Genomic DNA, 24981 nt, shown 5'->3' with positions numbered 1-24981 from the left:
TGAACACAGACACAAGCCAAATCCCAAGCACACACTAGGGTATCAAGTGGATACAAAAAACACTCTTCCTCCCTTTGGTGGGAGAAATCTCCTCAAGAACACAAAACCTTGATAATATTACTATTATCTATTATCGTCTGTTAGGCAGTTCTATCCATGACCTGACAACTTCTAAATGCGATTTTAGGAGAGAAAAATAACTCGAGGAGAAAACAAATTTTATTTAGGGAGTGATAAAACCAGACAGAAAATTACTTATAGTGAGGATCAACACTGTATTTGACTTTCTTGAAACAATTTTACCCTAGAGCTAAGATATGAGGTTACACTGTTCTGCTTAATAAAATACTGACAGCTTAAAAAACGCTTCTGAGAAACTGCATCCTTAATAGCTGAAGAGGATCAAGGAGGCAAGCCTTCGTCCTGAGGCCTCACTTCCTGCTCAGAGGATGGCAAGATTGGAAAGCCACTCTGCAGGAAGGTGGCTGTATGCGCACAGGGGCACAACATAGGGGAAAACACGGGATAGCCCAGAACGCCACAACGATGGTCTGACTTTGAGTCACTAAAAGAAGTTTTATTCCAGTCTTCTCTTACTTTGCTAGTATGGCTTTCTCTACTCTCTTAAACTTCTTCAGTTCAACAATCACTTCCCAGTATCTGAGATACAGCCACATGAGTCGCCCATTCTGGCGTTTGTTGGTATTCCAGACATCACCACAGTATGTATCATGCTTAAATATGTCAGTCAAGCCAGCTGCCATCTCTAGGTCAGCAGCAACGGGGTCAGTGGATGCTCGAACCAGCAAGCTCTTCTCTATTTCCAGTCTCTTGTTGCGAGGGAGAATCAGACTGCAGTAGATATTCTGTCTTTCTGTCAGAGCATCTTCAAACTCTTTCAGCAGAAGCCTGGCTCTCCTTTGCCAGTCTTCCTCCTTTTCCAGGCAGCTCAGATATGCATTTCTCAAGGGCTGCAACTGTCTCTTTTCTTGCATGACCTGAGCCCGTTCCTGTTCCAGCAGCTTCTTTTCTTCTACCAACCTGCGCCCCTGAGAGATAAGGGCTTCTCGATAACTCGTCGTTCTGTTTTGTTCCTTTTCAAGTTCCAAAGACAGCTGAGCAACAGCACGCCGATTCTCTGAGATCATGGCATGGTACTTAGCTTCAAGATCCTGCTGGAAAGCAGCTGTTCTCTGACGGTACGCTTCTCTCTCTTTCTCTATTTCTTTTTGAGACTCCCTAGACCAAATCCAACCTGACATGAATACATTGGGGGAGAAAAACACACATAATGAAAAGTCAGAGGTGAAGTTCTACAATCTTTAAAGAAAACATAAAGCAGCTAAGGATAGATTTCAATAAAACCATAAGCCCTGAGAGATAGAAAAAAGGTAACATTTTGTATGAAACTATATAATATACAAAGTTCTTATCTTCAACTCAGATAAAAGGGGGCCGGCCCGGTGGCATAGTAGTGAAGTTCGCGTGCTCTGCTTCGGCAGCCCAGGGTTCACAGGTTCGGATGCCGGGCGCAGACTGACACACCGCTTGTCAGGCCATGCTGTGGCGGCGTCCCATATAAAGTAGAAGAAGACGGGCACGGATGTTAGCTCAGGGCCAACCTTCCTCAGCAAAAAAGAGGAGGATTGGCTGCGGATGTTAGCTCAGGGCTGATCTTCCTCACCAAAAAAAAAAACAAACAAACAAAGAAACAAAACAGATAAAGGCTCCCAGAGGACAAGCAGGACAGGCTGCAGGTAGAGTCTGCTCGGTCTTCTCATCTTCTATGGTCAAGAAAGTCAACCACCGCTCTCCCCTGCTCACAAACATCCCACCATTTGCCTGCTCTGGCCACAGTGCCCCACGCACTCTCAGAAGGTTTGAGAATTAACATGGGTATGCTTCAAATATTGGCCAGGTTATTATAGAACTAAGTTTCAAAGCGTGCTCAGCTTTGCCTGGTCATCATTAGTAAAGAGCCGAAGTCCAAGACGTTTGCTTCCATTCCGATAAGGGTACATAAAAATAAGGTGGAGTAAGAATTCAACCTCAAGACATGGTTTGGCTCCCTTTCCCCAAACCAGAAAACGCTGGAATCTCACAAACATGGGACAGAAGAGTGAGGGGAGGTTGGCGTGGGTAACGCCCCACTCTGACCCACAAACTGAGGAGCAGCCAGGCCTCTGTCCTCTACTGCATGCAGAAATCCAGTGCCCGAGGATCCAAGGACAGAGAATGGGAGTCTGATGACCCATAAAGCCTGCTGGCCAGCAGGCGCCTGATTCTGGATGGAGTCACCAACTCTTTTGTCATCCCACTGACGGTTAGGAGTTTGGTATGATTCGATAATAAAACAAAAGACAATGTGGTGATACTTTCACTGGTACAGGCAATCCACCACATTCTGACCTGATGCTCTTGCTCAGTAATTTAATAAACGTTGGGGCAACTCTACGCTGAGTCCTAGTTTCTCACAATGATAATTTGCTAAAAGCAGCATGGATCTGAGTCCCTTAGAAAACAGAAGGACTGTTCAGCAAAGCTTCAAAGCCCAAGGTCTAAAAGCCACCAAGAGCAACAGTTTAGCTTGAAAGCATTATTTCTGCCCGGTGCTCAAAACGAGGCCAGGCTGCTCCATGCTCCCCACTTTCTTTAACTCCTACAGTTGACACCCCGCTCTGGAAACCACTTCACGGTCCTCTTCCTACTCTTGCTGGTTCCCTACCCCTCCCTAACACCCAAGGTGGTGTCCTGGCCATTCAGGACTCTTCTTCTAGGTCCCTGGAATCTTACCTAGCCCCAGACACCAAGTCTACCACAGCCCTATTTGCACTGATGCCACCTCAATTCTACAAGCATAAAACCAAACTCATTTCTCCTCAACTAAAAATAGCTTCTAGTCCTATTTCAGTTGCTGGCTCAAACTTAAAAGTGCATGTCTCTTTATCTCCTCCTTTTGCCAAAGAGTTCACAGGCAGGGGAGCTGACCAGTAAAGAAGCAGTCGCCATATAATTTGATAAGGACTGAGGAGCAGAGGAAAGAAAGGCTCATTCAGTTTTGGGAGGAGTTAGGGAAGGCTTCATAAAAGAGGGGAACGTGAACAAAGTCTGGAAGTCGGCAGGAAGGGTCCCTCCAGGTAGAATGAACAGGTACAGGAGAGGGCATCACATGTGCTGAGAACAGACAGCTTCCAGGAACGGACGTGCCTGGGGAACAGACTCTGGAAAAGTCAGCAGGTGCTACATAACAGGAGTCCTTTTAGACTCTGATAAGGAGGTGGAGTAATCTGACGTGACATCACCCTGGTGGCAATGTCAAAGATCTGGGACAGAGGGTAAGGAGGGACATGAGAAGCAGGGAGCCACTCCTGCTACAATCCAGGTGCAATCTAGTTAAAGTACTCCAGCTTACACACGGAACTAGTGGGACTGACACAACAACACATAGAACTGAACATTAGGGGCCAGCCCAGTGGCACAGTGGTTAAGTTCAGCACGCTCTGCTCCAGCGGCCCGGGATTCACAGGTTTGGATCCTGGGCGCGGACCTACACCACTCATCAAGCCACGCTGTGGAGGCATCCCACGTACAAAACAGAGGAAGATGGGCACAGACGTTAGCTCAGGGCCAATCTTCCTCACCAAAAAGAAAAGGATTGAAAAAAAAAGAATTGAACATTAGACTACACATACAGGCTGCAGTCATAGGGAAGTTTCTGGTAGGTCACAATTCATCAAGAAGGCCTCCTGGAAGAGGTGGGACAGGGACGTGGAGACATGCGGGGTGAGGAGATTACCAGGGAGGTGTGCAGGAAAGTGCAGTATGGAAGGATGGAAGTCCAAAAAACCCTAATTCTGGGTCTAGTCTGGGAGAATCTTGCCTTACGACTTTGGGCAGATATAACTTTTTGGAGCCTTCATTTCAGAAGGCATAGAAAAGAGAGATGGGACTCCTGCTTTTGGGAAAATGGAACAGAAGAACTCTCCCCTATTGTTCCTGCTAAGAACAACTAAGAACGCTGGACATGATATGTAAAACAAACACAAGAGGACTCTGAAAGGCGGGGAGCAGCAGGCAGACTGGCGAGGGACCTTGGGACGCAATGAACGCCAGGGTGCTGGGTCCCCTGGGGTTTCATTTTGCCTCACAGATCCCAGACTTAGAGCTGAAATGCCAATAGGTGCAGATTTCTTAAAAAGCCCCAACAAAAGTCTGCTCTCTCTGGCTAAAGGACTAGGAAAGGGGCCTAGCAAGACTTTAGATAGTGACTGCTCAACTCCCGCCAAACAGCACAGAAAACACTGTGGCCCCACCTCCATCCACATGGGTAAAGGCTGAGGAGAGCCTCTCCTGTTCCTCACTGGGGAGAGCAGTAACAAGACACTCCTATCTCTCTCAGCCAGGCCAGGCGGCATCAGGGGAGCCCGGGAAGGCTGGACCTCCAGCTCTGGCCCAGCGGTAATGATGGGATCCCTGCCCTCAGTGTCAACCAGCTGGAGGCTGAGTGGGGAGTCTGGACTTCCCCTCCTTACCCTACCTGGGAGTAAGGAGGCAGCACCACGCTTCCCAACAGAGTGCTGTCCAAGAAAGGCAAAAAAGGGTCTGAATAAAAACTAGCATCTCATAATACCCAAAATGCCCAGGTTGCAACTGAAAATCATTGTTCATAGCAAGAATCAGGAATCTTTTAAATTGAATTAAAAAAGATAATCAGGGGCTGGCCTGGCAGTTACTGGTTAAGTTCACATGCTCTGCCTCGGTGGCCTAGGGTTCATGGGTTTGGATCCCAGGCGCAGACCTACACACGGCTCATCAAGCCATGCTGTGGCAGCATCCCACATACAAAATAAACGGAGACTGGCACAAATGTTAGCTCAGGGACAGACTTCCTCAAGCAAAAAGAGGAGGACTGGCAACAGATGTTAGCTCAGAGCCCATCTTCCTCAGCAAAGAAAAAAAAAAGATAATCAGTAGTTGCTAATACTGAGATGACAGAGATGTTAGGAGTATCTGACAAAGAGTTTAAAGCAACCATCATAACAGAAAGTCTACACAAAGAAATAGAAGATATAAAAAAAAGCAAATAGAAATTTTAGAACTAAAAAATATACTAACTGAAATAAAAAAACAGGGTGATGAAATAGATGTGCAGAAGAGAGAAAACCCTGCCAAAAGGCTGAAGTACTCAATATATCCCTTATGAGCATGCACATGAAGATCCTGAACAAAATATTAGCAAATATAACTCTACAATATATATAAACAACTATATGGCATGACCAAGTGGGGATTATTCCAAAAATGTAAGACTGGGTCAATATCCAAAAATGAACACATGTCCCAACATATTTGCAGGCTAAAGAAGAGAAACCACATGATCACGTCAACGGATACATCTGACAAAATTCAACACCCTTTCATGATAAAAACTCAGAAAAACAGGAATAGAGGACTTCTTTGTCTTGATAAGGAGCATCTACGAAAGATCTTCAGCTAACATTGCACCTAATGGTGAAAAGACTGAATGCTTTTCCTCTAAGATCAGGAACCTCAACAGAGTCCTGGCAGCTCCAGCCAGTGCAAGAAAGCAGAAAAGGAAATAAAAGGCAAACAGACTCGAAAGGAAGAAATAAAACCTAAGTCTCATACTTTATATAAAAATTAACTCAAAATGGATCATGCACTTATATATAAAAATGTAAAACTAAAACTTAAGAAAAAAACAAAGGAGAGAATCTTCAGGATCTAGGGGTAGGCAGAGTTCTCAGACTTGGCACAAAAAGCATGACCCATAAAGGAAAAACTGACAAACTGGACTTCATCAAAATTAAAACTTTTGCTCTATGAAAGACTCCATTAAGAGAATGAAAAGACAAGCTACAGAATGGGAGAAGATATTTGCAAACCAGAGAACCAGCAAAGTACTAGAATCTAGAATACAGTAAAAACTCTCAAAACTCAACATTAAAAAACAATCCAATTACAGAATGGCTGAAAGACAGAAGCAGACATTTCATGGAGAGGGCGTACGAGGCGAAGATGCTCCACATCATTAGCCACTAGGAAAATGCACGTTAAAACCACAATGGGGGGGCCGGCCCGGTGGCGCAAGCGGTTAAGTGCCGGCGCTCCGCTGCGGCGGCCCGGGGTTCGCTGGTTCGGATCCCGGGCGCGCACTGACGCACTGCTTGGCAGGCCATGCTGTGGCGGCGTCCCATATAAAGCGGAGGAAGATGGGCACAGATGTTAGCCCAGGGCCGTCTTCCTCAGCAAAAAAAGAGGAGGATTGGCGGATGTTAGCACAGGGCTGATCTCCTCACAAAAAAAAGAAAAAAAAAAAAAACCACAATGGGTCTTGCTAGACACCTATCAGGACAGAGGAAATAAAAACAGTAGAGCCCTCACCAAATGCCGGCAAGGACGCCAAGAAACTGGATCCATCACACACTGCTGGTGAGAACGTAAAATGGTACAGCCGCTCTGGAAAACATTCTGCACTTTCTTAAAAAACTAAACATCGACTCCCATGGAGGCTGACAAGAGTAGGTAGTTTTTATGATTCAGTGATCCGCACAGTGCCTGCTTCTTGGTGAAAGACTCAGCAGACCCAAACTCAGCCCTAAGGGTTAGACGCTCACTAGCCTGTCATCTTGCAAAACACTACTTAACACTTGGAAAGGCTACCTGTTGCCCGTGGCTAGGGTGATGAACTTGGTGAGTGAATTAGAAGGCTTAAAATTACACTTACTAATGTAATAATCAATTAGTTTCGAGGCTAGGAGAGGCCCTGAAGTGACTTTCATTTACCATTTGTTTTACAGACTCATCTCTAGCTTTTACAGTCTTTCATAATAACCTTTACTTTTGAAGTTCTTGCCTTCTTGGACTTTTGAAATGATGCTCTCTGTCCCTGAGAAGGGTTAAGGAATATTTTATTTTTTCTTCTTGGTTATCTTGCTTAGGTAATGTGATCAGAGAAAACTTGCAACTTTGCATTCTTATCAGGATTCTCAAAAATGTGTTTTTACATGCTACAGAAATTATATCGCAACCTATGAGTGTTAAGTAACCCTGAGCATAGTCTAAGAGTAAAGGCTGATAAACACTACTCTCGTCAGCCTCCACCTTCTCTAGTAAACCTACAGACCTGAGAAATCCAGGCACGTAAAAAGCCATTCCAGAAAAAGTGTCACTGCACACACAAGGCAGCTTTTGCTGTTCTTCCATTCAATTATTCAGTTTTTCATATTCTTAAGAGCCAGCCAGGAACTGTGGGACATGACAATATTAAACTAACTCCTGAACACCAGGAAATTTATCATGTAGTAGGGGATATAAGCTAAGGGCTGGAATAATTACAATCGACTGGTGACTGGTAATTTCCCCAAAGTGGTACAAAGGCAATTCACACTAGACAGAATTTCTGGCCAGAAAGAACAGAGGTTGCATGGATGAAGTCTCCCAAAGATTGACTTCCTACTGAACAGACATCCAAAACTGGTTTTCTTTCTTTTTTTTTTTTGTGAGGAAGATCAGCCCTGAGCTAACATCCATGCCAATCCTCCTCTTTTTTGCTGAGGAAGACCAGCCCTGAGCTAACATCTATTGCCAATCCTCCTCCTTTTTTTCCCTCTTTCCCCCCAAAGCCCCAGTAGATAGTTGTATGTCATAGTTGCACATCCTTCTAGTTGCTGTATGTGGGATGCCGCCTCAGCATGGCCAGACAAGCAGTGCGTCGGTGTGCGCCCAGGATCTGAACCCGGGCCGCCAGTAGCAGAGCGCGCGCACTTAACCGCTAAGCCACGGGGCCGGCCCCAAAAACTGTTTTTTTTTTAAGCCTGTTTTATTCTTCCATATCAGTCCCATGAGGGCAACTGCAGAGCAGTGAAGCCTTGAAAGGGAGCTACCAGTTGTTAAAACCCACTCCACACAAGATGCTTCTAAACCTCTTGTCCTATTGAACCCTCACAAGGCATCCAGGTAATTATGACTAGCCCCTCCCACAGAGAAGGAAACCTAGGCTCAGTGGGTTCAGCAAAGTGCCCAAGATGCACAGTATGGGATAAAACTAGGATGTACACCTGCATCTGTCAGGTTCCAAAGCCCGAGGTCTTTGGGCTCCACTTTCAGCACAGAAAACGCAAATGAAAGGAAAACCATGACTTACGAAAAGCAGCCAATCCCAGCATTGGAACCAAAAGGGCATAATTCCATCGGCTTCCATCACCCCCATCAGCCCTGGAATTAGGCCGGATATTCCAATTTGGGGGGTCATTTAAGTTATTCATGGAGATATACCTTAAATCAAAGAATAAAACCATTAACCATACAAAACGAATAAAATACATCTGTCACAATTATATCATCTACGTGGCTCATATAAATCCTTTTTTTCTTCCAAAAAATTTTGTTAGGTTTTACTTACGTGCTGCAGAGCACTGAACCTTACGAGATAAAAGAAGAAAAAAATGAGACCTTAAACAAAAGCAACTCACCATATAGTGGGGAGAGAGATATGTCTCAACTGAAATACATGTAGAATGAGGTGCGTTCTCTAGTATAAATACCCTTACAGTTATGTTTTTAAACAAAGATACAAAAATAGGAAGGTGTGAAAACACTGGCTTCTTCATGAAACGGTGACTGAGGCAGAGCGTGGGGGGGACTGGGAAAATGCTGGAGGCAGCTTTCATTCCTCCCGACTTTGGTGGTAATGAACACCGCACTCAGGGATGTTTCTGCTCAAAGCTCATGCTATATCTCAATAACTAGGCTGGAGACTCATGCAAACATGAATTTACCAATTTACTAAGTACGTACACCAGGTTGGGCATTTTCATAATACAGAGTCACGAGGACCTTCAGCTTGTTTCTCTGTGACTACCACAAATACTCACTGATTACAAATGAAATAATCAAGGGACACACAAGAAAAAAAGAATTCAATTAAATTTTGAAAAATTTTAATGGGTTTTTCAATAAATACTTGCTTAATTATCTAATATAAAATTCTAACTAGCAATAAAGAAATGCCAAAACAAATATGGCTCAGGACTTAACGTTAAGGAGTTTGTGGTAACCACATAATAAATACATTAGTTATCCGAAGGAACTAAACCGCCTAACTTTCAAAGGACGTCTGGGAAGTAGCACGTTCATTCCCTCGGCCAATAAAGCCCACTTCCGGGGAAATATATAATTCTAATAAAAGCAACGTAATCCTATATAAAGACAAACCGCTATGCACAAATATTCTTTATGGCCATATTTATTAACGGCAGAAAACTGAAAACAACCCAAATGACAATAAAATGGGAACGGACCCTTGGAACTTAATAAAATATTCTTAAATTACCTTGCACACAATTGCGCACCAGAAAGGTCCTAATAACCTCAAGTTCAGCGAAAAGCAGGGTCACGAGCACAGCACTCACGACTACTGGGTCATTCCCCACGCCCCTCCGCGCCACGCGGGGCGTCAGATGCCGCAGAGACACAGGCGCCAACGACACGACGCCGGGCGGAGGGGGACCCGGCGAGCCAGGGGGGCGCTGAGCCCTGGGCGCGGCCGGACCCGCCCGGCCGTCGGCCCCTCCACCGCGGGGCTTCCCCCGGCCGACCCCCGACCCCCCGACCTACTCTACCCTCTACCCTCGACCCCCCGACCTACCCCGGCCCCCCGGCCCTCAGGCCGCCGGCCGCCCGACCAACTCCGGACACCCTGACTCTCCAGCCCCCGACCTACTCCTGACACTTGGACCCCCGGAGCTACCCCTCGACCCCACGACCTACCCCAGCCCCCCGGGGGCCCAACCTACCCCGGGGCCGAGAGCGCCGGACCTCCGCGTCCCCCGAAGGCCACGGTCCGCGCGTCTTCTCTGCGCAGGCGCAGTGCCCCAACACCAACCCCTCCCAGGGTCGCGGAGTGGTGCGCAGCCGCAGTGTGCTCTAGTCCGGTCCCAGGTGCGGCGTGGTGCGCAGGCGCGATGTACCCCAGGCCCCGCCCCTGCGCGACGAGGTGCGCAGGCGCGGTCTGGCGCAGGGAGTGGTGGGACGGCTTGCAGAGGGCAAAGATGTCGGGTGTCTGGATGGTGTCGCGGTTGCTGCGCGGCAGGCGCCTGGCGCTGACCAGGGCGGTGAGTCGGTGCCGCGGGGCGAGGCGGGGTAGGGCAAGCCTTTGGGGCGGAGCGGAGAGGAGCGGACGCCGGGTGCCCGCGCGCCCGGTCCCGCTTGGGACGGGGGGGAGGAGCCGCGGGCCGCCCGAGGGGTCGTGGGGCCGCCGCAGGCCGCGGACTGTGTCCGAAGCCGGCCGCGCCGGTTGAAAGTCAAGACCCCGCGGGCCGCCCCGGGCCTCTGTCCCGCCGGGACCCGGCCGTAAGCGGGCAGGATGCGGTGTGCCAAGGTCATGCAGGTAGCGGCCTGACCGTGGGACCGCGGGCGGAGGCGGGACCACGACGGGCCGCCCCGGCACCGACCCACCGGGTCTCCGCAGCCCCGCGGTGGGCGGCCGAGGCGCGGCCGGGGGTCGCCTCAGGCTGGGGGCCGATGCAGGGGGATTCGAGCCCCCGGGAGAAGGCGTGGGCCTGTGTGTGTTCGCGCCGAGACCTGGCAGTAAGCGTGGGGCCCTCGCTTAGGATTTCCTTTGTGCACCCTTCCAGAACAGACGGAGGGTTTCAGCACACTGGCTGCAAAGCCGCATTTGGGCGAGGACGCCGGGACGTTTGTTTTCCTGTGCAGGCCATGCCCACGGACTCGGGCCAGTCGAAGGTGACCGTGAGGATTGTGCTTTCCTGCATTACGTCAAATGTACCCTTTACAGTTACATCTTCAGAATCGATAGTTTAGGGTTTTATTCAGCACACTAAATTTAGGGAGTTTAGTTATTTGGTTGTTTTGAGTGGTCTCGCCCACCCACCTACTTAGTAATTTAATTACAAAGTAAACGTCACAGTAGGAACCGAGGCATTCAACAATATTGACTGGACTTATGTCTGTAATTATTCCTGCGGTTTGCTGCTTTTTGGAATATAGGTAGTAAAGATTATGTTAAACGTGAAGGTTTAGTCAGGCAGCCATCGCCCCGACACCAGCTCCACTTGTTGCTGTGGTTGGTGCTTACCGAGCAGAGCAGAGGTTCCCCCGCCCCCAAATCTTGGGATCTAAGACACAGTGGTAGGAGGGAGTCCACAAGCAGAAAGTGGAAGGCCATGGTCAGTGGGGTGCTTTTAGTCATCCAAACATGAGCAGACTTGTGGGTGCTTCTTACCTGCTAGGTGAAATGACAGATTGATAACTGGTGGTGATTGGAGAAGAGCTAATGTCTGTCCTCAACCCAGACTGGTACCCAGCAGTGCTTGTGCGGACTAAGACCCCTCCAGCCTGCAGAACTCCCCTCACCCATCCCCACCCTTTGTCAATTTATAAAAACTTTGTTGTCCTTTATCCAGGCTGGACTTGAAGAATTTTAGCTCTGAGCTTTTAGCTAAAAGTGAGAATAAAGTTGTAAGTACAACAGGTCAGAGTGTGTAAGCCTCTCCTTTCATGTTGGCTTGATTCCAACTGATCTTGGTTGAATCAGCTATTAGCTGCCAGTGCTTTACCTTCATTATCTCCTTGAATTTTCACCTCTGACCTGTGTTTAGGTACAGTATTTATAAACATGATGGCAAGATAGAGATAGCAAAATGGAACCACAAGTTAGGCCTACCAAAAGGATGGTCTTGGGTTTTTAAAAAGTCTTTTTATCTTGATGAAGATAGCTTTTCCCATGCAAATTGATTCTGCTCCAAGCAATATATTTATTGGAGCTTAAGATTGGCAAGAACAAAAGCATCAAATTAGCAGAACAAAAAAGAAAACTTTGTGATTGCCAACTGAGAAATGTCCCTGGAGAGTAGATGATGAGGGTAATTTGAATAAAGTCCACAGACAATTTTTCTTTATCTCGTTTTGTTCAAGGCTGTGGTGTTTCCAAGTCATTTTATATTTACAGCTGCTTTCAAGTCACAAAATTATCAAACGTATTTTGCCTTTGTTTCCTTTTCACTTGCCCCAATGCACTGACACAATTTGCAAACTGTTCCAAAGTAGTTTAATCAAAAGGAAAAGTAAAACCAAGGACCTTAGTCATTGGTTAATTGCTCACTTCAGATGAGAGTTTTCAAATCTTGTCACATGAATATTCAAGGTATTGTTCTGAATGTGTTTTAATATATCTAGAATTACATTATTTGGGCCATTGTATTAACCTTTTGTTTTGCGTTTTGGGGGGATTATAATGGCACTGGTATTCAGTTCTGTATTCTATGTGATATTTTTCCTGGTTTTCAGGCTACTTGAAAAATTGTGGCTCGGTTTTGATACATAACCTGGATGTTTATCTTAGTTTGGGTCCCTGAGATTTTTCCCAAGGGTCCTTAGATAGTAGGGAAAGTAGAGGATCTGAGCCAACCAGGCAGACCTGAGTCCAGACCCTGCTTACCCTGGATAGATTCAGTTTCTGTCTTGTGAACTGTATTTTAAGCATCCCTGTTTTACAAGCTTCTGACTTTTTTGTGTGTGTGTGAGGAAGATCTGCCCTGAGCTAACATCTGCCAATCCTCCTCTTTCTGCTGAGGAAGACTGGCCCTGGGCTAACATCCATGCCCATCTTCCTCCACTTTATATGGGACGCCGCCACAGCATGGCTTGACAAGCGGTGCATTGTTGCGCGCCCTGGATCCGAACCTGCGAACCCCGGGCCACTGCAGCCGAGCACGCACACTTAACCGCTTGCGCCACTGGGCCGGCCCCTAAAAGCTTCTGCTTTTTAATGACAATAATTACACATAGTTGTAAAAAACAACAACAACAACAAAAAAGTCAGTGAGTACAGAAGTCCTTATAAATGAAAAGGAATAGGATCTCCTCCCCGAGACCTGTTCCCCAATGGAATCAGTTCTGAATTGTTTCTGGTATTGGCGCCTGGTATTTACTTACCTCCATTTCTCTAGCTGATATGCAAGGTGCATTTTTATCCATGTTAGATGTTGACTTTTGCTCATAAATGAGGATTTAATTCACTTAAACCATCCTACTTCCTCTGTCTTCATTCCTCCCAATATAGTTGTGCAACCACTTTCAGATCCTTTATTGGCTACTTTTGTAATTGTGTAGATTGTACTTACAAATGAGTTTCTTGTTCATGATTCATAGGTGTATTTTATTAGATGAGGACTCCCCACTTTGCGAGATTGAGGATATCAGTATCTCTATCCTTCTCAGTTTTTTCTGCTTTTACCTCCTAATTCAGTCCTCTGTACTTTATGCTGTTAAAAAGGTCTGAGTATTCCTTTTAGTTCTGCCTTAGGTAGATTTCCCCATTCTTCTTCATGTTGCCCCTTTAGAAAATGATAGTTTCTCTTCAAAAAACATTAGATTAGGGGCTGGCCTGGTGGTTAAGTTTGCATGCTCTGCTTCTGTGGCCCAGGGTTCGCAGGTTTGGATCCCAGGTGCAGACCTGCACACCACTCATCAAACCACGCTGTGGTGGCATCCCACGTACAAAATAGAGGAAGATGGGCAGAGATGTTAACTCAGGGCCAATCTTCTTCAGAAAAAAGAGGAAGATTGGCAACAGATGTGAGCTCAGGGCCAATCTTCCTCACCAAAAAACAAACATTAGATTAATAAGTGACTCAAAATGAGTTTTATCTAAAGACACAAATTGGATTAACATTGGACTCTCCAAATTCTAAAACCACTCCCTAAATCAGATTTAGATGCAATGGTTATTGCTACTGTTTTCTACAGGGAGATAGTGTGATAATTTGTTAAAGATTTTTTTTATAGTCGCCACTTTTTAAGCTAGCCCTGTGTGTGTGTGTGTGTGTGTGTGTGTGTGTGTGTGTGTGTGTATCTGTATCTGTCTGTCTGTCTTTATTCAACATGACCATCCTAGAAGGAAGAAATAAATACTTAGGGAATCGCATTGTTTCTATTTTAATTTTAATTTGATATTACAAAATGTACTGTTCTTATTGGTATTATTACCTATATTTGTATTGTACTTTATAAAATTTTCAAGAACATTTGTATTAAAATTCAGTGACTTAGTTCTTCACTAAGATAAAATTTTTACCATTTGGAAAATTACACTAACGCAGAAGAGTATTTGCTCTTTTTAGTTCTTTTTAATTCATTTTCTGAAATAATAAACTAAATTGGTTTTGTCAGTAAAAACAAACGTACTTAAAATTGAAATTGGAGAGTTCGAGAATATTGCTCTTATCAGTTCAGATCTACTTAAAAACCCAAGAATTGGGGCTGTTAAGATAAACTCAAATATTTGTGCCAGCTCTCGTCCCTTCTCAGAGCCAGAGGGAGCCTTAGAATGGGAGCCACTTTTGACTTTTTCCTTGGTCAAGCCATCCAGCCCCTGCCTGAGGCCTTTTGTCTTATAGGCAAGACAGTTCAGTTTAAAACAGCTCACTTATAGTTCATTTTTTATTTTGCCAAATTCTTCTTCTAATCCCCGCTTGTTTGTCCTACAGAATAAATTTGTTTTACCCTGCCCTTTATATTTTTGAGGCTCTTCATCTTATCAGTGGTCTTCTAAGATGCAGTCCGCAGCGAGGAAGAGCATATCCTCCAAGTTGCCGGCCATTCTTAGCATATCAAGAGTGTTGCCTCTCATGCTTGGCTGTCATTTCATTAATACCAGTCTTCTTGGGTAAATGTTTATAGGATGGGACATCTAAGCTGAGACTTTGAGAGTTGTGGAGGTTAGCCAGGGAGAGGCCAGGGACAAGTGTCCAGGCAGAGGGAACAGTACCTTGGGGTATGACAGATGAGAGAGGGTGTGGCAGAAGCCTAGTGCAGATGTGGCGAGTGGTGAAACAGGGCCATCTCTGGGCCTGGAATCCTCACATTTACAGTGAAGGGCTAGAACACTGGTGTGTGTCACAAGTCATAGAGCCTCTTCTAGAGCATCTGTCTCCCTATACATTGTCCAGTGCCTTTCCCAGTGAACAAATGGGTAGAGCTCCAGGATGAAGAGGGCTCTAATGGATCCAGTAAAAGTGCTTCATTGTTTGCAAAACTACCACTTGAAATTAATGTTAAATTCGTTTCCTTTTCTGAGTCAGTGAGTATCCTATTTGGAAACAGGCTTATCTAGAAGGGCTTTTCCTAGAATGCCCTGGGTTCTTCGCCCTTGCCCTGCCCTTCAGGGTTAAGTGGAGGGCCTCAGGTGAGGGGTCTAGGTGGAGGGGAGTAGCTGGGTACATAAAAAGGTTGATGGAGTTAGAAGGGGAAATTCTAATTACAAGTCCCCCATTCCTTCAAGACACTAGTGCTCTCCATCTGTGTCTCAGCAGTGGCCAGCAGCATCGCAGACAGGAACCCACGGTTTTCACTTCACGGTTGATGGGAATAAGAGGGCATCTGCTAAAGTTTCAGATTCGGTAAGTTCATGGTTTTTCGTTCATTATGAACGATTTTCTTGGTTTAGAGGAGTAATGATTTATACCAATTTTTAATATATTTGAGTAATACACAGGTCTTATTTAAAGGAAAAATATTTTCATTCCAGTACATACTCAAATTATTTTTAGTGTAATAATATTTAATTATAGTATCTATATAAACATAGTAACATTTTTTGCTTGTAGCTCTTATGTATCTATAAACCAGATTAAAATTTAAATCAAGGAAAGCAACAAAATAATAAAATATAGATGACAAAAGACCAGTATTTTCTGTGATGGATGGTGACGTCGTTGCTCAACATAGGACTATGCAGCCACTAGGACGTAGGCTTTTGTGTTTAGTGGGCCCTTTATGCTCTTTAGTGCAGAAACCGAAATTTGCTTACGAGTTCTTTTCTCATAAGCTCACGATAGTTACTGAATACTGGTTGGCACCTTCTCAGTCGTGAACACAAACATGGCCCTGAAATAGAGTTGTGGTCCTCAGTTCTTAGGTGGTCACAAAGATGAATTGGAATATGCCTATGTACATGAAAACAACATTTTAACATTTTCATAAGAAACCTGCAGGTCACGGGTAGAGAATCATGATCTACACCGCATTATAAGCTTAGATTCATATAAGCATATGTGTATGGGTATAAACATAAAAGGAGAAGATAAATAAAAACAATAATTGAAAAGAAAAACCATATTTAGAACTGGCATTTTGATTTGTGTTGTTGCTTTCCTTTTCTTCTACAGTTCCCTCTTTGAGGATGTACATTTAAGTTCTCAGCATTTTGACTAACAGGGTTTCCCAGCTTCATAGGATTGGTGCTCTACCAGTCCTAAGGTCTGAGGGTGTGCCCACCACGTCTCTCAGGACTGCTGTGTTGTTAGTGTCTAGTCCCAGCACGGGGTGGGGGCCCTTTGGGAATGGTAGTTGCCCTTTTGTGTTACGTCTTCGTTTTCTTCAAGCCCTTTCACTGTAACCACATTCTCAGTGTCTGGCCTGGTTGAACGGGGGATTAATGGGTGGATTTCTCTTTTCCAGATTTCTACGCAGTACCCAGTAGTGGATCATGAATTTGATGCAGTGGTGGTAGGCGCTGGAGGGGCAGGCTTGCGAGCTGCGTTTGGCCTTTCTGAGGCGGGGTTTAACACAGCCTGTGTGACAAAGCTCTTTCCCACCAGGTCACATACTGTCGCAGCCCAGGTAAGAGAAAGGGGCTCTCGGTACTTTAGGTGCCTGCAGGGCACTGCACAGTCTGGCCCTCTGCCTGAGCAAGAGGTGCCACAGGCCACCTTCCCCCATGCTCCGCCACATTTGCCTCTTTCTGCACCTTGCACGCACTTGGCTCGCTCACCGTGGGGGTCTCTGCCCCGGCCCCTGCTGTTGGAGCCGCTGCCTAGAGCCTTGTTGTCACTCTTGTTTCTGCTACCGTCACGCTCAGGGCTTCTCTGACCACCCCACCGAGTGCCATCCCATGGTTTCATTTTCTTCAGTGCACTTACCTGATCTGAAATGAGCTTGCCTGTAGACTTATTTTCCATCTGCCCTGAATCTTGTGTTTACTGCTGCATCCTCAGGGCAGGCCTCATTAAGTACGGTAGCGATGAACTTTGATGATGGCATGAATGTGCAGGACAGAGAAACGGTGGCTTTTAAATGCTGTGAATTTAGGAGAGGATAAAAATAAGGTGAAAAATTACGTGGTGATTTTAAAATTTTATATTTTTATAATTCTTTCATTCTGGGCACACTGTAGGTAGTACCCAGCTTATATACAGGTAGTATTCCAAAATCATGTTTGACAACTTTTCTAGTTTTTGGAACGCATTTTATCATAGAGAAACAAGTATATGGTGACTTTGCAGGAACCAATAAAAGCCGCCCTGAGGACCATTGTGACTGGGACAGCCTGTATTCCGTTTCCAGCGTTGTCCTTCAGGCACTTAGCTCCTAGATACTTTGTTCTAAAGCTGTGCTTTGTAAACTGAGGAGTAAATAATTTTTATACCTCTGGAGACGTCATTGTTCAAAAGGAAAGATAGATATCAAAAGATAATTCTGAATAATATTACAAAATAATATAGCGTTCAGGTAGTGCAGTATTAATAAAATAAGAATAATAAGGAAAATATAGCTTAATTTGGACGCTGGTTCCTGGGTAAATTTTATTTGGGGGAAGGATAAGACAAATGGGGCTTAGGGAGAGTCTGAAGAGTACTTCTGGGACCTCTCTGAAGACTGCTGTCGTGGCCCTGATTTTTACTGATAGTAGCAATGAAATGTGCATTTATGCATGCCCTGGGCCCAGCGTTTGCATTATTTTAGACCAGCTTTCTACATTCTGCACTGCTCTGATACTTAGAGTTTCTTATTAGGGTTGTGTTTGGGTTTATAATTGCAGCGGTTGGAGAAGGGAGGAAGTATATAACTTGGTAGCTTTTGTTGCATGTCTGCTGCAGAGTTCCTTGCTCTGTGCTAGTGACTCATCTCGTGGTAACTAAAACATAGCATGGGAAACTGAGGCACAGCAGCACTAAGTGAGGAAGGAATCCCAACATGGGTCTGCTTGACTCAAAAGTTATGATTGAATAACAGTTGCAAAAGAGGGGGAAGTTATAAAGTGTGCCTTTACTCATGAAAAAGAAATTGTCTGAAGAGAAGTAATCCAATTTTAAATTGGAGAGGAAAGGGGCAACCGTTACATTTGTCCCCGTACTGTGTTTTCTGTGACTGAGGGATGGCAGCAGCAGCGGTAAGATGGAGGGGGTGGCCATGCACAGCAAAAGGAAGTGGGAGTGTGGGGAGTGTAATGCTGTGGGGTTTATTATTTGGCGGAAGCGCTTCTCGTCTTTAACACATGCCCATAAATACCATTGGGAACGTTTTGTCATAAAGTTGTCTGGGTAGATTTCTTGAGTACCTTGTACATGCCAGGTTTGGTGAGTAATAAACATTGTGCATGTGACCTCTCACTTAATCCTCCAGACAACTTTTCGAGGAGTTTAGCTTCATGTCGCTTTCATGGATAAGGAGGCTGAGGCTGAGGGATTCAATAACCTGGTAAGGGGAGGAGGTGTGATATGGATCTGTCAGGCAGTGCTGCATCCCTCTGCTAAGGAACGTCCTGTAACTGGTGTGCAGTCAGATCCCTCACAGGTAGTTATCTCACGAGTATTTAGTTTTCTCTGAATCCAGTTCCCTGGGAGAGGGCAATGGGGAGATGAGCCTGGAAGATACCATTGGGACTCCTATTTGTAGCTCATAAGGTCGCTCTGTGTTTCCAGGGAGGAATCAATGCTGCTCTGGGGAACATGGAAGAGGACAACTGGAGGTGGCACTTCTACGACACTGTGAAGGGCTCCGACTGGCTGGGGGACCAGGACGCCATCCACTACATGACAGAGCAGGCCCCTGCCTCGGTGGTTGAGGTAACATCCTCGCACAGTCTGTTTCTGGTGTAGAAGAGGGATCAAGGTGGATGTGGTCATCCAAAAGAATGGTAATGAGCTGATATAACAGGGAAATCTTTTGCCATTAACCATTCAGTTAATTTAACAAGGACATTTTTGTCTTTCCTGAAGTGTCGACATTTTCCTAGAACAGACTAGTTTTGAGTTTACGGATTTCTCTTGAGTTGTTCAGTGTAGATTAGCCATGAAGATCTTGATTCCTTGAAGTTCCTAGGTGTTTGTTTTTGTTTCACAGCTAGAGAATTATGGCATGCCCTTTAGCAGAACCGAAGATGGGCGGATCTACCAGCGCGCGTTTGGCGGACAGAGCCTCAAGTTTGGGAAAGGCGGGCAGGCCCATCGGTGCTGCTGCGTGGCAGACCGCACCGGCCACTCGCTGCTGCACACGTTATATGGAAGGGTGAGGCTGCACAATGTGCACGGGGTGACAGGACATGGTCTGGGCAGGCCAGGCATGTGAGGAGCCAGAAACAGGCCACCATGGGGGCGGGTCAGAGTGGCAGTGTGTCAACCCAGGGGTCACTTAAAGAACAATGAACAACTTGGTGGGACGGATAGTAATTGTTACTATGAAACTATTTTAGAAGATTAAATTGATAATCCGTACATTCCAGATTTGGGCTTGTGGTCTGTCACATTGAAAGTATAAGAACAGAGCAAGTATTCAAGGCTCTTGCACCACCTCTGAATTCCTGAACTGATTGATTTGTTTTAATACTTAATTGTTAAAACTGGACTAAGACTTGAGGGATAGTAGTCAGTGGATAATCAGGGCCAACTTTGTCATGGCCAAATTATCAATATTCTGAATAATGTTGATTCAGAATAGTTGGTATTCTGAACTCTTGTTTTCAAATGGGGACAGATCATTGACTTTCCAGTGTTAGGACACCAGTGGCTTCTCTGGCCCAGTGGGTTGACAAATATGTGACAGGACTTACCCACCCTGTGGAATTATGTGTCATGTGGGGAGCTGGCAGTTTCATGAGAGCCCTTTTCCTTAGCCGAGGGGACCATCAGATCTGAGGCTTAGGCCGTGGCTGCCCCATGTTAGAGCTTCCACTGTGGTGTAACTGTGCTTGTCTGCTCTGTCCAGTCCAGCAGCTGCCAGCCACGTGTGGCAATTACAAATGTGGCCAGTGTGCTGAGGGGCTGAATGTTTTGTTTTATTTAGATTAAGTGGCCACCTGTGGCCAGCAGCTCCCTTACAGTACAGCCCCATCTAAGTCAAGACCCAGTGGCCTGTGGGCCCCAGCTCTGGTGTCAAACTCTGAGGGGAGTTCAGTGCTGCATGTAGCACCCGAGAGCCTGGAATGCCTCTTAGGATTGTGTAGAAAAAGAGATGTGTTACCACATTACTGCATGCTCTTCCCTGGAGTGCACTGACGAGTGTGCGTCCTACTTAGGTTTTGTTTATACAGGTGAGAGTAGAGTGCCTTCCATGTTGTTACACAGTAGCGTCAGCACTGTCCTTGATGTGAGTTGAAGTCTGTGACTCCTTTTCCAACCTGGTATTCTCCTAGGGTTTACCTAATCCATTTGTTACACACCAGATCAAAGTCTCTAACCCGTTCACACAAACAGTATCACCTTAAATGTGGGTTTAACACCCTAAATGCAATTGAAAACATGGGATCCCTTTTTCTCTTTCTTTTTTTTTTTAGTCTCTGCGATATGATACCAGCTATTTTGTAGAGTATTTTGCCTTGGATCTCCTGATGGAAAATGGGGAGTGCTGTGGTGTTATCGCACTGTGCATAGAAGACGGGTCCATCCATCGCATAAGAGCAAAGAACACTGTTGTAGCTACTGGGTAGGAATCTAATTCTTACTGTATTTAATTTCTCTGTAGGGAAGTTGAGTTTCAGAATTTCTGTATTCTAATAAAAATAGAGGCATTGTGGAATAAGGGTTCAGTTGCAGGCCGTGACTTAACCCCCTGAGGGTACTGCCCTTTGCCAGCCTCGTCCCTCGTCTCTCAAGGGGACAAAAGTAACACTGGTCTCGGAGGTGGGCGAGAAAGTGTCTGCTGTGAAGCGCAGCTGGGAGGACCCCTTAGGAAACTGAGGATGGAGTCACATGACATTTTCTGGAATAACATCTCTTGCTTTAGTGGATACTGTCTTTATACTGATTTCAGAGGTAGATAAGTGCTGTTCGTTGTTTGTTCACATGATGAAAATAAGTAAATTCCATTTTATACATGGTCAGTCTGTTATTTTAACCCTTAAAAAAAGTAAATACGTAAACATTTAGAAATTTCATTATCAAAATAGTATATCTTAGCAGGGAAATCTTTCAACAGCACACAGTGTCCTAAAGTACAAGGGAGAGCGCCTTCTGTCCCCCAGGCTCCCGTCCCGGTTGCCCAGGGTAGCATGTGCAGACAGCACCTGTAATGGTGCTGCACTGACTGCTCGGTCCACTCTGGTGCCATTAGAAAGGAGGTCCTGGGGGGCCGGGGACGCTGTGTGCAGTCACCGCTCTCTCTCTGCTGGCCCATCTGTTTTCCAGAGGCTATGGTCGCACCTACTTCAGCTGCACATCTGCCCACACCAGCACCGGCGACGGCACAGCCATGATCACCAGGGCAGGCCTTCCCTGCCAGGACTTGGAGTTTGTTCAGTTCCACCCCACAGGTAGGACGGGGCTGCTTTCGTGGAATCAATCTTCTTTATGTCTTTTAAGCCCTCGATACCTATTAAATGCTCCTCTACAGTTCCAGGTACTGACACGTTTCTAATTATCTGCTTTCTCATGTCTCAGATCCTCACTTGTCATTTCCTCAACATTTTTCCCTGTTTCCCCCAAGACAGTTTAGTTCACCATCTCAAGTCTGTGCCTTGCCTTGGCAGTACTTATTCCAGTCATAAAGCCATGATTTTTCAGCGTCCCTCGCTCCAAGTAGGTTGTCAGCGCTGGGAGGCGGGGGCAGGTCTGTCATATTTACTGCTGTATTCTCACGGCCTGCACATAGTAGGGCCTCAGTCAGTATGTACTGAATGAGTGTGCTGAGACTAGGGGCAATATATTTGAGCAGAGGAGTGGCATGGGTGGGTTTCAGTTTTGTGGGGAGAACCTCAGGCTGCAGTGGTCACAGAGTGCGGTCAGGACGCAGCTGTGACGGATGGGGCTCCGTGAGACGTTGATGAGTGAGGCTGCCAGTCTTAGGTGGAGAGGAGCTCGTCTTGGGTCCTCAGACAATTGAGTATACAAATGTGGGATTCGGAAAAGGGGTCTAGGCTGGGAGCGCGGGTTTGAGAGAGTTTAGGGGATGTTATCCAGAAACGAATCCGAGAGAGAGATCTGCCTCTTGGGAGAGATGAATCTCATCCCAAACTTTGTTTCTGGGTTGCTTCTCTGGCCTATCAACTGAGAAGACTCCATACATGGTGGCAGTGGCCACCATTGCTAAAGAACTAGACCTGATTTTTCTCTTTGCTTTGTCAGTATATTCTTTCTGATCCGTGACAGGAATGAAAAATAAAAAATGTTTTAGGTGGTTTTTAATTACTGTTTTTAACCAATAAAATGTCCGAGACTTGTGAATTCCCTATTTAGAGCTCCGTTTCTTATGCTTTCTTTTCAATGTATGAGAAATGAACCACTGGGAAAAATGCCATTGAAACTAGGAAAACTGAAAGGCAATTGAAATGCAGGAATTCGCATTCTCGTTCTAAAAGCAAGATGACGCTTTTGGTGTACTAATGAAAGTGTTAGCTTTCAGATTACCTTGTTGATGTATTTGTCTCCTTTGTTAAATCAAGCGCTGGTATTCCTTGTTTTCAGTCCACTGAGGGCCAGGGTCAAGTTCAAGGCAGACCCTGTGTGTTGCCAGGTTTGAATTTGAGCTCTGCCCTCCCAGCTTCGAAACATGAACAAGGCACCAAGCTTTACTTGCTCATCTCTGAAAATGGGGATAATATTACCTGGAGTTGTTGCAAAACGTAGAATTGTACATAGCAAGTACAGTATTAACTACGATAAATATTGCCCTAGTTGTTATTTGGTTACTTTAGATACGAGCTTTCCAAGCTGCTTTTTCTTACCTAGTCACCACAATTTCATGGTGCAAAGGGACATTCACAAATTAAGACAAAACGTGAGGCATTTAACGTATGCTTAGTTATGTTGAAATTAAAGTACACCGGTAATCGGGGTGTTTGCAGGGCTGCATTGTCGTCCATGGCAGCGTCCTTTCTCCTCACTGCAGCTTTGTTGTCAGTTATCAAACTTTCTTATTTTTCTGTTGGGAGTATAATGCCCTTTGCATACCCTTTTCTTCTCTCCCCTCAAAAAAGTCTTAAAACAAAATTTGCATTTGAAATACAGACCCAGAAGTTGTTAGATTATAAATGTTTAACTGATTGGGTTCTTTGCAGGCATATATGGCGCTGGCTGTCTCATTACGGAAGGATGCCGTGGAGAGGGCGGTATTCTTATCAACAGTCAGGGTGAAAGGTTCATGGAGCGGTATGCCCCCGTCGCAAAGGACCTGGCATCCAGAGACGTCGTGTCTCGGTCCATGACTCTGGAAATCCGTGAAGGAAGGTCTGTGTGATTATCTGCAAAGGTGTCTGAGCACACGTGCACACACACACCTCCTTTCCCTTTGGTGTCTGCATTTTTTTGTTTTATTTTCTTTTGGTTTTTTGGTCGGGGAAACTCGCCCTGAGCTAACATCTGTTGCCAATCCTTCTCTTTTTGCTGAGGAAGACTGGCCCTGGGCTAACATTCGTGCCCGTCTTTCTCTACTTTGTATATGTGACAACTGCCACAGCATGGCTTGACAAGTTTGTAGATCCGCACCCTGGATCCGAGCCATTGAACCGTGGGCTGCCTAAGTGGAGCACGCAAACTTAAGGGCTGTGCCAGTGGGCCAGTTGCGTGCGGCTTTGGTGTCTGCATTTTAACGTCGGCTGGTGTGACTTTTGCTGAGTTTCAGCACCCCAGCCACCCCCACGTCTGTGTAGGCACGTGTGCAGTACCTCTGCTGCCTCTCTTGTCTGTCAGTGGTATCTCTCTAAAGACCTGCATTTTGAGAAGTTTATCCAGTTTGATGTAAATCTCAAATCTCTGTAAGTGTATTGTGTGTGATAGAGACAGACACCCACACCCCCAACCTGAAGTTAGCATGTGAGCCTTAGATGTTGTCTTGTGTTCTAACCAACCCACAGATGTTTTGGGACCTTCAAGGAGTGTGGGCTATCTGTTCTTCAATAAAGCAGCATTGGGCCTTCAGTGCCTGACACATTGCCTTACTGTGGTGACACTTGTCAAATAGCTGCTAGTATAGCCTTTAGAGGTTTTAGATTTTTACATAAAAAGTGAGAAGTCAAATGGTTCTTTGGGGTATTTGGCATAAAAGGACTTTCTCATGCATTTACCAAGGAAAACGTAGCAAATTGTGATCTCCCAAGACTGGAGTGTGAGCTTGGGGAGAACAGGATGTCTGTCCGTGTTCATGGCTGTGTCCCCACACCTGATGTCCACTCTGGCACATAGGGTGCTTATAGACGACCATAGTGAAGGGGAAATTGTCTTCAGCATCAAAACACGTGGAGCCTTGTATGCTTCAGTGATTTCATAATCTCACGTTTTCTGCAATTAATGTTGTTTGCCTCATGTCGTGATGTCATTTTTCACCAGAGGCTGTGGCCCTGAGAAGGATCATGTCTACCTGCAGTTGCACCACCTCCCCCCACAGCAGCTGGCCATGCGCCTGCCTGGTATTTCAGAGACAGCCATGATCTTCGCAGGCGTGGACGTCACCAAGGAGCCGATCCCCGTCCTTCCCACTGTGCATTATAACATGGGCGGCATTCCCACCAACTACAAGGGGCAGGTGACACCGAGACCCCTTCACAGGCAGAAGGAGGATGGGAGCGATGGGTCTACCTCACAGTTGTCCTTTTAGATCTTAATTAGAGGAAAAGACAGATAGTTTCTTCAAAAAAGTACTATGTCGTTTGATGGGCTGCACTTACTTTAAATTACTGCTACCGGAGGGCAGAGGACAGCCTTAGTTCTATTCCAGTTTCTGCATTTA

General features: G+C 45.7%; 2 protein-coding genes across 5 annotated transcripts in view; one reads left to right on the top strand and one right to left on the bottom strand.

Annotated features, from left to right (window-relative positions):
• Nucleotides 1–201: 201 nt before the first annotated feature.
• Nucleotides 202–9901, bottom strand: CCDC127 (coiled-coil domain containing 127). Of its 2 annotated transcripts, none has more exons than XM_058564432.1 (3): nt 9819–9901; nt 8168–8298; nt 202–1255 (listed from the first exon to the last, which is right to left on the bottom strand). In XM_058564432.1, the coding sequence occupies exons 2-3, from the start codon at nt 8286–8288 to the stop codon at nt 594–596; spliced, it is 783 nt and encodes a 260-aa protein (XP_058420415.1). In that variant the 5' UTR covers nt 8289–8298; nt 9819–9901; the 3' UTR covers nt 202–593. The 2 variants fall into 2 exon arrangements, with proteins under 2 accessions (XP_058420415.1, XP_058420416.1); XM_058564433.1 differs by lacking the exon at nt 9819–9901 and adding an exon at nt 9356–9493.
• A 133-nt stretch (nt 9902–10034) lies between these two features.
• The window catches only part of SDHA (succinate dehydrogenase complex flavoprotein subunit A), a 28238-nt gene continuing 13291 nt past the window's right edge, over nt 10035–24981 (top strand). Inside the window, exons 1-9 of one of the 3 annotated variants that reach the window (XM_058564429.1) lie at nt 10035–10136; nt 15357–15443; nt 16504–16665; nt 18747–18890; nt 19168–19332; nt 20597–20745; nt 21447–21571; nt 23315–23483; nt 24582–24777. In XM_058564429.1, coding sequence (XP_058420412.1) covers nt 10074–10136; nt 15357–15443; nt 16504–16665; nt 18747–18890; nt 19168–19332; nt 20597–20745; nt 21447–21571; nt 23315–23483; nt 24582–24777 — 1260 coding nt within the window. In that variant the 5' untranslated portion in view covers nt 10035–10073. Of the gene's footprint in view, nt 10137–15353; nt 15444–16503; nt 16666–18746; nt 18891–19167; nt 19333–20596; nt 20746–21446; nt 21572–23314; nt 23484–24581; nt 24778–24981 lie in introns of all 3 variants that reach the window. The other 2 variants (XM_058564428.1, XM_058564430.1) reach the window with 2 other exon arrangements.

The sequence above is a fragment of the Diceros bicornis genome, chromosome 20 (assembly GCF_020826845.1).
Source record: "Diceros bicornis minor isolate mBicDic1 chromosome 20, mDicBic1.mat.cur, whole genome shotgun sequence".
NCBI lineage: Eukaryota > Metazoa > Chordata > Mammalia > Perissodactyla > Rhinocerotidae > Diceros > Diceros bicornis.
This window is presented reverse-complemented; position numbering and strand designations above follow the sequence as displayed.